The following is an 11,668-nucleotide window of genomic DNA, read 5'->3' as shown; positions in this document are numbered from 1 at the left end:
TATATATATATATATATATATATATATATGGTTGATAGACAATAATAATATACCCTTTATTAAATGAGGCCATGAGTACAAGCAAGTACAATGAAAATTGACAAGAAATAGAGGTGTTTATATGAGGAAAGAACACAAACGTTAGTATAAATAATATTTGCATGCATGCATGCATGCATGCAAGGGGTACAAGAATATTTGTACAACCCTCAACCCTGCAGTGCAGGTATAATGTTTATACAAGGGGTATACAATGTATATGTGCGGAAATGTAATATAATAAAGGGATAATAGAGGGAAGATAATATATATAATAATTAATAATAATTATATACTGGACAGAGAATAGTTCATTTGCCTGTATGTAGGGTTTAGGGGGTAGTGTTTACGGTGAGGGCATATGGTGTTATTGCTGCCTATAAAATATATTCAATTAAATTGTTAAAAGATCCTTTAAATTATTTAATTAAAAATATATTAATTTACCTGCTTAGTAAACAATCCATATAGATAAGATATTAAGACACAGAGAAGACTTGCAATTGCATGCACGGCAGCAAAAAAGCCCCAACAGCCTGCTAAACACATCTAATTAATAATAAACACTAAAATTTATTTAATTATTTATTTTAACTTTATTTATTTGTAATTTTAATTGACATTTGCCACACAGCAAGGCCCTCTACTGTTGCGGGGCCTGGACAGGGTCCAGGGTTTAGTGCCGAGGGTTTAGGGTTTAGGGTTTGCCACGAAAGTTTTAATGCCAAGAGTTTAGGGTTTTCACACACTTACTCGTCTTCTTTCTTGCTAGAGGCAGGTGTCTATACACCCCACTAATAAGCCTCCGTTTGCCCTTGAGGTAAACCCTAAACCCTAACCCTACTATTGGAGCTACGTAGGCGATCTCTTACTGTTTCAAGACGACACAGCACAGCAACAGCAACAACAACAGCAGCAACAACAACAGCAGCAGCAACAACAGCAGCAGCAACAACAGCAGCAACGGCAGCAGCACCAGCAGCAGCAGCAACAGCAACAGCAGCAACAGCAGTTCGACAGCCATAATGGCAGAGCGCAGCTGTCTGGTTTGTTTGCTAGGAGCTTCTTGATGGCTAGCTGCTAGCTGGTTGGCTAGCTATCAGCTAGCCAGCTGGCTAGCAGCTAGCCAGGAGAACCCCCCATGGGGCCACCGTTACAGCACCGTTTCTGTTATGCGATGCTGGTGCTGCTACTCCTTCTAGGGGTGCTTACATCCAGCAGCAACAGCAGCAGCAGCAGCAGGCGTTGCTGTTGCATGCCCGTTGGGTTTCTTAGTGCAAGAAACCTTACTTTTATCAGGGGCAGGGGCAGCAGCAACAGCAGCAGCAGCAGCAGCAGCAGACACAAGAACCACGGCAGCAGCAACGCGGGCAGCTTTCGTATCAGTAAGGTGTTCAGTTCATCACAGCAGCAACTGCAGCAGCAGCAACAACACGATGGTGGATCAACAGCTGCTGCTTCAGTAGATGCAGGAACTGCAGCAGCAACACCAATGGTAGAAGCAGCAGCTACAGCACTTGCAGCAGCAGCAGCAGCAGCAGCACCTGCAGCAGCAGAAAGAGCAGCTCCTGCAGCAGCAGCAGCAACGGCACCCAAGAGGAGACCATGGAACAAAGGGAGGCCCTGGAGTGCAGCAGAGCGGCAGAAGATTGCTGCTGGGTATCAGCAAACCCTAAACCCTAGGACCTTATTTTCCTCATTGTTAAACCCTAATTGCTCAGACAACAATTGTTGAGGGTTTAGAGTCAAGGGAGGGCTTAGGGCTATGGGGTTTACGGGCTATCTGGAAGGGAGGTTTATAGCTCACTGATTAGGATTTAGGGTTTAGGGTTTAGGGTTTGTCTTTAGGACTCGACGTGCAATGGAGATGATTAGGGCTACCCGCCCTCCGAAACCCCCGCCAAAGCCAAAGGATAAAAAGCCTAGAGTTGTAAGGACGAGCAGCAGCAACAGCAGCAGCAACAGTAGCAGCAACAGCAGCAGCAGCAGCAGCAGCATTAGCAACAGCAGCAACAATAGGAACCACACTCCTGTGCGAAGCACATGTTGCATCTCAGCTAGATTTGTTGTTTTCATCGTAGCAGCAAGTGTATCACCACAGCGAGAAGGGGCAACAGCAGCAGCAGCAACAGCAGCAGCAACAGCACCAGCACCAGCAGCAAACGCAGGGTGGGGTTGTTGTGTGTTGCTGCACAGCTGAGCGCCGCTCATTTGGCTAAACTTTCTAAATGTTTGCGTGAGAGATGGCAAGATGAAAAACACAGAAAAGTGCTAATTGATGCCCTGCGCAGTGTACGCTGAAGAACTAGGGTTTAGGGTTTAGGGTTTAGGGTTTATGATTTAGGGTTTGGGGTTTAGAACGTCGCATTTCGTGTTTCTAGTTTAGGGCTTCGGATTCAGAGGGTTTTGAGATATGTGGCCTTTCGAGAAGCAGCGGCGGCAGCAGCAGTAGTAGCAGCAACCGCACAAAACCCAGCAGCAGCAACCGCAGCAACTGCAACAGCAGCAGCAGCAGCAGCAGCACTAGGCGGTTAAAGGCGTTGTTGTGTTTGCCTCAGAGAACCCAAAGCTTAGAAACTCGGCGGCGGATTTCCTTAAAGATAAAAGAAAAATGGTGCAACAAAGAGTACGCACAAAGAGTCTGCGCTGCTATGGCGAGGGTGAGCCTCAGTTGCTGCTGCTGCTGCTGCTGCTGCTGCTCTTGCTACTGCTGCTGTTGCTCCTGCTGGGTGCTGCTTCTGCGGATGCTTTTGGTGCTGGCTGGCGCTGCTTCTGCCGGTGATTGGTTTGCTGCTTCATGCTGCTCCTGCTGTTGCTGGAGGGGCTGTTGCTGCTGGCAGGTGGCTTGCTGTTGTTTCCCCTCTTTCACTAGCAGTGGCTGCTGCTGCTGCTGTAGTTGCTGCTGCTGTTGTTGCTGATTGTTTGGCAGGCCAATTCAAGCAACGAAAGACGCTCTAAAATATCTGAATCCCTGAAGCTCAAGGTAAGGCATTCAAACCCTAAACCCTAATTCATTTGTTAATGGCATTGGCGGTGCAAACCGTAGTCGTTGCTGTTGTTCTGCTTCTGAGGGGATGGTAACTAATGTCTTATTGCCCCACGCAGCCAGCATCTAGGGTTTAGGGTTTAGGGTTTAGGGTTTGGGGTTTTGTCACAGTGGAAAGACGAAAGCTTTCGGGCGAGAATGAAAAGCTGCAGACTGCCCTTTTCAGAAGAACGAAGAAGAAGACTGAGCCATGCGATTGCGTGAGGGTTTAAAGTTGATAAGGCTTAGAGAGTACTAGGGTTTAGAGCTGCTTACGATATAGAGTTGCTCAGGGTTTAGGATTCATTAGAGTTCAGTTCACAGTTCATGGAGATCTAAACACCATTCAAGTTTTGGATTCATTTTAGCTATGCAAGTTGGTGGTGGGAGAGAGGATTTAGCGTCTACGTTTTTTTTTTTTTGGGTTCATTAGGGTTTAAAATTCATGCGATTTAGGGCTCATGAGGGTTTAAAGTTTAGTAGGATTGTTTTGTTTTGTTCGCTAGTGATTAGGCCTCATTATATTTTAGGGTTTGAGTGTTTCCTAGGGACTATGATCGCCATGAGGGTTTAGGGTATGAGGGTTTACTGCCGTTTATTAGGGTATAGCTGTTCTGCGGTGTAGGGTTCAGACTTGCTAGAGTTTATGGTTTTCTATGGTCCTGATGCTCAACGTCTTCGGGTGTTGTAGTGCCAGGTCTGACAGTGAGGTAGCTGGGGTTTAGGGTTTGGGGTTGGGGTGTTTGTTTAGGCGTTTGTGGCATGGGGATGCTGCCTATCGGGAGAAGACTTTAAATGGAATTCGGCGTTATGTAAATCTCAAGGCGACAACTAGGAAGAAAACTAGGAAACCCACTCGACAGCTGCAGCTTGAACTCCCCGTCAGCAGCATTAAACCCTAAACCCTAAAGCTTCGTTAGATGAGTTGTCGCTGCTGGAGTGCTTAGGTCCCCAGGTTTTGGTTTAGAGTTGAAGGGTGTGTTTGGCTTAGGGTTTGCTTTGTGTCCACAGCAGGAAAAAGGTGACAGACTCTGGAGCTCCATGTACAGCCGACTCCTAGCGCAGCAGCAGCAACAACAAGAGCAGCAAGAACAACAACAGCTGAAGCAACAGCAGCTGCAGCAACAACAGCTGCAGCAACAACAGCTGGAGCAACAGCAGCAGCAGCAACAACAGCTGCAGCAACAACAGCTGCAGCAACAACAGCTGCAGCAACAGCATGTGCAGCAACAGCAGCAACAACAGCCGCAGCAGCATCACAGCGTGGTGAAGGATTGGGCCAGCCCTCTCTGGGGCCTGTAGGCCGAGTGGGATAACAATTCTTCCGGTTAGCCGCCTCGCGACATCGTCAGGCATGTAGCTGCCGAGCTAGCCAGCAACATGTCTAGCTAGTTAGATATGTTGGTAGCTAGCGAGCTAGCTAGATAGCGAGCCAGTTACAAGACGCGCCATCAACCTAACTAGCTAGCTAGCTGGTTAGCTGCATGCCTAGCCATATGCTAGGCGAGCTGGCGAGCTGCTCACTCGTTGAACCTTAGGTAGCTAGCTAGTTAGCTAAGTATCCAGCTAACTAAGCAGAGAGCCAGCTAGCCAATTGTGGAATAAGCAGCCAGCCGGATGGTTCCCCAGTTTGCTTTCCCTGGGCTTGCCTGGTCGAACAGTGAATAAAGGTGTTTGTGATGGTGATGTGTTGGTGGGGTTGCTGTGACTGCTGCTGTTGATGCTGCGACGTGCTCTGCGGTGATAAGACTTCGAGTAGTTGCATTGTAACTGGAGGGGGTGCAGGTACCCAAGTAAACCCTAAACCTCAAACCCTGATCGGAGGTCATTCGGCCCATTGGATGCCTATAGTGATTAGTAAATGCATTCGAACCCTCTGGGAGACAACTAGCGAAGTTTGCATGCAGCTGTCCACACACCCCAGCAGGCGCACCTGTGCTGGGTGCATGGAAAACAGTGAAGGTTTATGTTTGTTAGGGTGCATGCAAAAGCGATCATTTTGCCTATTCAAGCGTAAATAGAACTTCATCTTAGACGCCCTCCGCAGCTTATAATTGCTGCTGAAGTTGTCCTTGGAATTTGCTAGACAAGCTAAACACCTCCCTGTACAGCTCAAAGCATGCATGCACGCCTCAAAGCATATACACCTCAATAGCCATGTACACCTCAAAACAGCATCACCAGTGCCAGCAAATACAAGCAAACACTCCAACCCCTCAAGTATTTCGCTGGCTTCCCCTATGCAGCAGAGAGGTCCTCCCAATGTACTTTATGTTATGAAGGCCAGCTCCTTAGGCTAACACGGGAGGATAACTTTCCTTTTATACCCTAGGGGACCCCTTCTCAGGTGTATGGGGGCCCCCTTATTAGGTCTAAAGGGGCCCCCTCCTTACACGTAAGGGGGCCCCCTTCTTAGGTCTATAGGGGCCTCCACCTTAGGTCTACTGGTGGGCCCCTTCGTAGGCTTCGGAAGGCCCCCCTGTAAGAGGCGGCCCCCTTTCCTTACTTCAACAAGGCATTTGAAAGTCTTCAACAAACCCCTCTCTAGTCACAAAGCGGCAAAAATTGCTTCAACTCGGAGCAAAACATAAATCGCATCCTCGTTGTAGAAGCAATACCTCTCCCACCTCTAATCAATTATATAGACATGTATATTTACATACATATGCATATTACATATACATACAATATAGACAATATACGTGTTCAGCAATAATATATTGCAGATATAATCAATCTGCAATATAAGATATTGAATATATATAAAATATGTTCATAACATGCATGTTTAGAATACGCAGAATGCGTTGTGTGTATATAAGGCATTATTGATGTATATTGTATATGCATGCGTCCGCACGCAGCAACATATAAATGCATAATTGGTTGGCTATATTTGTGTACGTGGATATTTGTTCGAAGGCGCAACAGGAAACAAACACCGATGTACAAGATGTTTACTTATTTACGTATATATTTGACTCTTTTTTTCTATTTTTCAAGTTGGTAGGTAGGAATAATGAAGTAATATTTTCTGGTTGTTGTTGCTCTCATTTGCTTGCGTTCAAGCCCGCATAGAGCTCGCGGATTTCCTTCAAGAATCGCTTCTTCGCTGCGTGCCGCACCAACTTCATAGTAGGGGTTGTTAGGCCATTTTCAGGGGTGAATGCCTCTTCAGTTAGGAAAACTGCTTTTATTATTTCAAATCCTTTAAGCTGCTGACGACCTAAAACCTCCAAATCTTGCACGATTTCCTTCTTCAAAGCCGCGTCCGACAGCAATGTCGAATATGGTTCTCCACCCTGCACATACACCCCAAAACCCAAACACTAAACACTAAACCCTGGCTTAGAGTAGATCTCAACCTCACCCCCAGGCTGCTCCAAATCTTGCATTCTGCACCTTGAAATCGCCAGCGGCCTCTGGTATGTACCCTAAACCACAAGCTTAAAGAATCAAACATCTTTGGTTCTTTCCCTTAACCCTAAACCCCTCACCTTATTGTTCTTCTCCGCCCACTTCCGCACCTCCGCAGATGCAGGGACGACAATGGCAACAAGTGCAGCCTAAACAGCCCCACCGCAAAAAGCGCAAATCCTAAACCCTAGACCCTAAGCCTAATATCTGGCACCTACTTCGGAATATGATTCAGGGTTTAGGAGGGTTCAGCTATGCACAGAGCTACTGCCTCTACCGGGGAGGAAATAGGGAATGCCATCGAGCTGTGGACACACCTCTAACGAATCTCCATAGACGAATATCTGTTCGACCCAGCGGCTGTTACTGTAGATGTTCTCCAGACGCTCCGGCGCGATGTATTCTCCCTAAGACAAACAAATACACGAGATGAAGTAGATATAATAAAAGCATAAATGAACGCGCAACAGCACAAACAAGCCAACAAGCAAACACATCAGTAAGCACGCAAACCGTCTACGCAATGAATGGCAATTACCTCGCCTGTCCCTGTATGCCACTATTCATTCTAAAGACAAGCAGCAGCACCATAGTGGAAAGGGCACATAGGAGAGAGCAGCTGAGGTATCTGGAGACATACATGAGCAAGTTTGAAAACATTCTTTGCCCTGTCTATGATCTTCACAGCACCGCTTGGCTGTATCTCCACCACATCTCCCGTGTGGAGCCAGCCATCCTCATCAATGGTCTCTTTTGTTCTTTCTGGTGACAGAAAATATTCCTTCATGAGGCTATGTCCCCGCACCAGGAGCTCCCCTCTGCAGCGCAAAACCCTGAGCCCTAAACATTAAACCCTCAAAGGCAGCCTTCGGTGCACAACCACCCACTCAATCGCAACGAAAGGCCCTGTTAATCAAACCCTGCACACCCACTGTGCATCAACGCTAAACCCCAAACCCTAAACCCCGCTGTCGTCCTCACCTCGGAGGATTCGCCGTTGCGTCGTATTGCAGTTCTGGGAGGGAGACAACTTTGAACTCTGTCGAAGCAAGGGGACCCCCAATTGTGCCTTTGCTGCTGTCGTTGGAGTGCTGCAAAAAGGAGATACCTGTCTCCGTCATCCCCCAACCCTGCAGCAAGAACAGCAGCAGCAGAGACACCTTAACACTGTAAGAAAGAAGAGACAAGCCAGAATATGCAGGATAGACAGCCTGTCAAGCAACGGCATCCATACATATGAGGTCTTCTCCAAACGAAGACACAAACACAACTACGAGCACGGATACAGAACTTAACCCCTCCCTCTGTCGCGCCTTCTTTTTGACTAGCCTGCCTGTTTGTCCCCCTGTTCCTCTGTGTCTGTCTCTGTGTCTCCTCCTCATGTGTCTCTCTGTGTTGCTCTCCCTCCGTAACCACTCCGTTCGTCTGTGTCTGTCGCCTTTTCTTTCCTCGTCCCTATTTGTCTCTACAGTAGTTTTGTCTGCCTTTGCGTGTGTATTTGTGGTGCGCTCGTGTCTCCTCCCTCATTCTATCGCTCTATATCCCGCTGTGTCTCCTCATGTCACGTCGTATGCCTTTTTGCCGCTTCCTGGCTTTTTCTGCCTCATTTACCTCGCAAATGACGGTAGACAAATACATCTGCAGTTCAAGCAGCTGCTGCGCGTCCATGGGGGCGCTGCCCACACAGACAGTCCGAATGTTCCCTCCCATGCTCGCTCGGATATTGCGAAACAGCTGCAACACAAACCAAAAGCCCTAAACCCTAAATCTTAGCCCACGCCCTGACGAAGCTAACAGGTTCCCCAACCCCAATGATATGCAACCCTTGTTCGTGCTGGTGGTGCGGGCACCAGAATGTGTATCTCGAGGGTTTACTGTTCAGCGTGCAGCAGCAAGGTTTAACTGCGGGACATCAACGGGATCTACATGGAGGTACAGAGGACAGTTTCTATCGGTGTTGTGTGCTCAAGCCACAAGTGGCTCGAACGGCCTTGTGTATGCGTGTTGAGGTGTATGTTAAGGTATGCCAGGTTCTATGGGAAACCGTGCTTGTGCTGCGTTTGCATCAACTGACAAGATCTGGAAAGAAACTTGAGATGGCCGATGGATTTTGCTGGTACTTGTGTTTTTTTGCATCAAGCGCCTTGGCAGCTAGCCATTGAACGAAGGGATGTTTCTGTCGGATACCAGCGTTGATCTTCCCCGATATTCTGTTGAATACTCGGGGCACCGCGATGAAGACAGAAGGTTTTGATAGTTGTACGTCTTCTGCTAGACGTAGCATATCCCCGCTATAGTACGCGACACGAATTCCCAACAAAGTCACCACCAACTCAACACCTCTCTGGTAGATGTGCGCCAAAGGCAAATACGACAGCGTGCTGTCCCCCACGCGCACCTGCATGCGGTTACAGCTAGTCAAATAAGAACCGACAAACGACAGCATCGAACCGTTCGTATGCACTGCACCCTTTGGCAGACCTGTCGTTCCTGAAAACAAGCATATACAGCAAACGCAGACACTTTGCAACCACAAATACTTTTGCAAACCACAAACACTTTGCAACCACAAACACTCACGCAAATCACAAACACTTCTTGAAACTTCAAACGCTCTACAAAATCTCAAGCACTCAATGAATCTCTACCAAATCGTAAGCACTACTTGGAACCACAAACACTACCAAATCACACACAGTTCTTGAAACCACAAACATTCCTTGACGCCACAAGCACTTATCGAAAACACAAATACTCTAGCAAATCACAAACACGTCTTAATATGAACTACACTTCTCGAAACCACATATATTTCTAGAAAACACAAGTATTTCACGAAATCATGCACGACTCATGATTTATCACATTTTCATGATATTTCATCATGCATCACTTCCTTGGAATCAGAAATTCATTAGGACGTTTTCATAAAGTCAATCCAATTGCACGGAAAAGCCCAGCATGATGGATAGCCTGCAGGTGGATTACCTGAGGTGAAAATGATGGTGCAGATGTCGTCCAGGGAAGGCACGAGCTCTTCCGGCGTCTTGGTGTCAGCAATCGTGAGGTACTGCAGGATATAAGCAAACAGAATCCTAAACACCAAGCCGTAGACCCCAAGCCTTCCAGGGTATTCGATGTATCCAAGTTCGGCGATTGCAGATACAGGTTAGTTCTCAATAATTGGGAAGCTTGGGGTATACAAGTTAGTTCTCTAATTGGGAAGCTTGGGGTTAGTCAGGGTATAAAGGGTTTCTGCTAGTGAAGTAAAGTGCTGGGGAGGTTAGCATTTCTCGCTTAGGGTTTCGTTGCTTGCCCTTCTTCTTAGCTTCTCCTGGTGGTAAAGACAAACTCCTGCCTCTGCGAACGCCTCCTCCTGTTCCTTCGTTGGCTGCGAAACGCAAACCCGAGAGCGTAAACGACTATCCAATATCAATGCATCCCGCAGCCCAAGCCTCAACATGCAGGCATATTTGCGCATGATGACGCATGAGAAGATAGGGGATAGCTCATCTCGGCAACTAGGAGGAGGAAAACTTCTACTGGTGTTGATGGATGCGTTTGCTCAGTGCGGGAGGAGTGATAGTAGAGGTAAAACGTTAAGCATGCATACAGCTAAAGCGGATATACACCCAAAGAAGACAAGGCAAGGTCAGACCAAGATCCAAAACGTATACACTGCAAGCCCCAAAGATCATGCACCGCAGTCTCACTTCGTCAAATGAAATGACTGCTTTTAAGGGAAATCCTTCTTTCTTAAGTCGCAATGCTGCGTCTAGTTTAGAGCCCTCCGCAGCCAACACCTGCATTTCTGCAGGCAAAAAATCCCAAAACCAAACCTCCAACATTTAAATCCTAAACCCTAACTTCTTTTCTCTCGAAACTGCGTTCCGCCGATGACCCAGCGTTCAAAAGAAGCCGTGCACGGATGACTATAGGGATTCCCTTCTGCTCAACGGGTTCAGGGTCTAGGGCCTGGGATCAACGATTGAGCGTTTACTTGTCTGTTGAACGATGTGCTTCACCGACTGCTCTCCCAGCGTATCGTAGAGGGGGACTGTGACAATACCCCGGTAATTCGCTGCAAACACCACGCCCCGAACCTAAACCCCCAAAGCCTAGACTGGAGACTCCCCATATCCCTTGCCCCCATCAAATGGGGCAAGTGGTATTGTCACAGTCCCTCTACGTTCCCAGGCCTCCAACTTCCCAGCCAAGTCAAAATGCAAGGGGAACCCAAGAACAAACCCTAAACCCTTGCCTGCGAAATCAAGCAGCCTCCAGTCCATCCTTGTTCTTGACCAGATACCCAGAACCCTCAAGGGTTTGGGAGGGGTGCTCGAACCCTCCTGTTCGTAATGAGAAACAGGGACATCTACCTCCTGATCGAGCGCCCGGCCCAGAGACTCTACCATGCGCAGCGTCTGCAGACACACAAATCCTAAACCACTAAGCCTAGACCCTCAATCCATAAGCCTAAATAAACTGGCACTACTGCAAAACATGCGCCATCTGTACAAGCAGTGCCTGTACCTCCAAAGTGCCCCCATCACGTTGCGAAGCCAAAACCCAGAACCCTAAATTGTAAAAGCCTCCTGCCCTAAACTTTGAGGAGGACTATACCCCCAACCCTGGACTCCAAACCCTAAACCCTTTCCTCACGTCTGCGTATGTGAAGTATTTAAAGTCAGAGAGAGTTGCCTGAGAGTCGCCGTTATTAATTGGCCGGCGTTCCCCCACATACAAGTTTCTTCCAAAGATAGTCGCCGCCTCCTTGAGCAGCAAGTACCTGAAAGGGAGGCAAAAGAGCAAACAGCAGCTGCAAGCTCCTCCAACAAACACCCCTCACCATAGAGAGATGGACAAATAAACAACAAACCCCACCATCAGAACCGCCAGACATAATATATAAACTCAATAGTTTTAGTATTACCGGTGTACTATGTAAACATCATATGCGGCAGATATAAGCATACGTCGTACATTCATGCAGAACAGCACTGTTTGCATAGATATATTCTATAGACAAATGCATGTACATACATATATGCTATTTGTGTATTTACATTTATATTTACACCTAGATTTACACTTATACTTTGTATTTATATGTATATATGTATAATATTATATTATATTATATTATATTATATTATATTATATTATATTATATTATATTATATTAAT

The 11,668-nt window shown here is 47.0% G+C and overlaps 2 protein-coding genes across 2 annotated transcripts; one reads left to right on the top strand and one right to left on the bottom strand.

Annotated features, from left to right (window-relative positions):
• Positions 1-1,064: 1,064 nt before the first annotated feature.
• Positions 1,065-4,366, top strand: EMWEY_00048730 (hypothetical protein, conserved; the record flags this gene model as incomplete). Its single annotated transcript, XM_013479411.1, has 10 exons — positions 1,065-1,085; positions 1,315-1,424; positions 1,888-1,969; positions 2,236-2,275; positions 2,440-2,699; positions 2,969-3,022; positions 3,197-3,285; positions 3,613-3,639; positions 3,816-3,945; positions 4,076-4,366. The coding sequence occupies 10 exons, from the start codon at positions 1,065-1,067 to the stop codon at positions 4,364-4,366; spliced, it is 1,104 nt and encodes a 367-aa protein (XP_013334865.1).
• Positions 4,367-6,114: 1,748 nt separating this feature from the next.
• On the bottom strand, positions 6,115-11,270 carry EMWEY_00048720 (long chain acyl-CoA synthetase, putative; the record flags this gene model as incomplete). Its single annotated transcript, XM_013479410.1, has 13 exons — positions 6,115-6,366; positions 6,562-6,630; positions 6,799-6,888; positions 7,122-7,299; positions 7,463-7,611; positions 8,093-8,215; positions 8,556-8,971; positions 9,470-9,551; positions 9,798-9,872; positions 10,195-10,292; positions 10,482-10,562; positions 10,743-10,905; positions 11,144-11,270. Coding segments are annotated over 13 exons (1,903 nt in total), but the record flags the coding sequence as incomplete, so codon positions are not given.
• Between the last annotated feature and the right edge of the window lie 398 nt (positions 11,271-11,668).

The sequence above is a fragment of the Eimeria maxima genome, genomic scaffold (genome assembly GCF_000499605.1).
Source record: "Eimeria maxima Weybridge genomic scaffold, Emw_scaff1113, whole genome shotgun sequence".
Taxonomy (NCBI): domain Eukaryota; phylum Apicomplexa; class Conoidasida; order Eucoccidiorida; family Eimeriidae; genus Eimeria; species Eimeria maxima.
The sequence above is the reverse complement of the archived record's forward strand: the minus strand, read 5'-3'. Positions and strand labels throughout refer to the sequence as shown.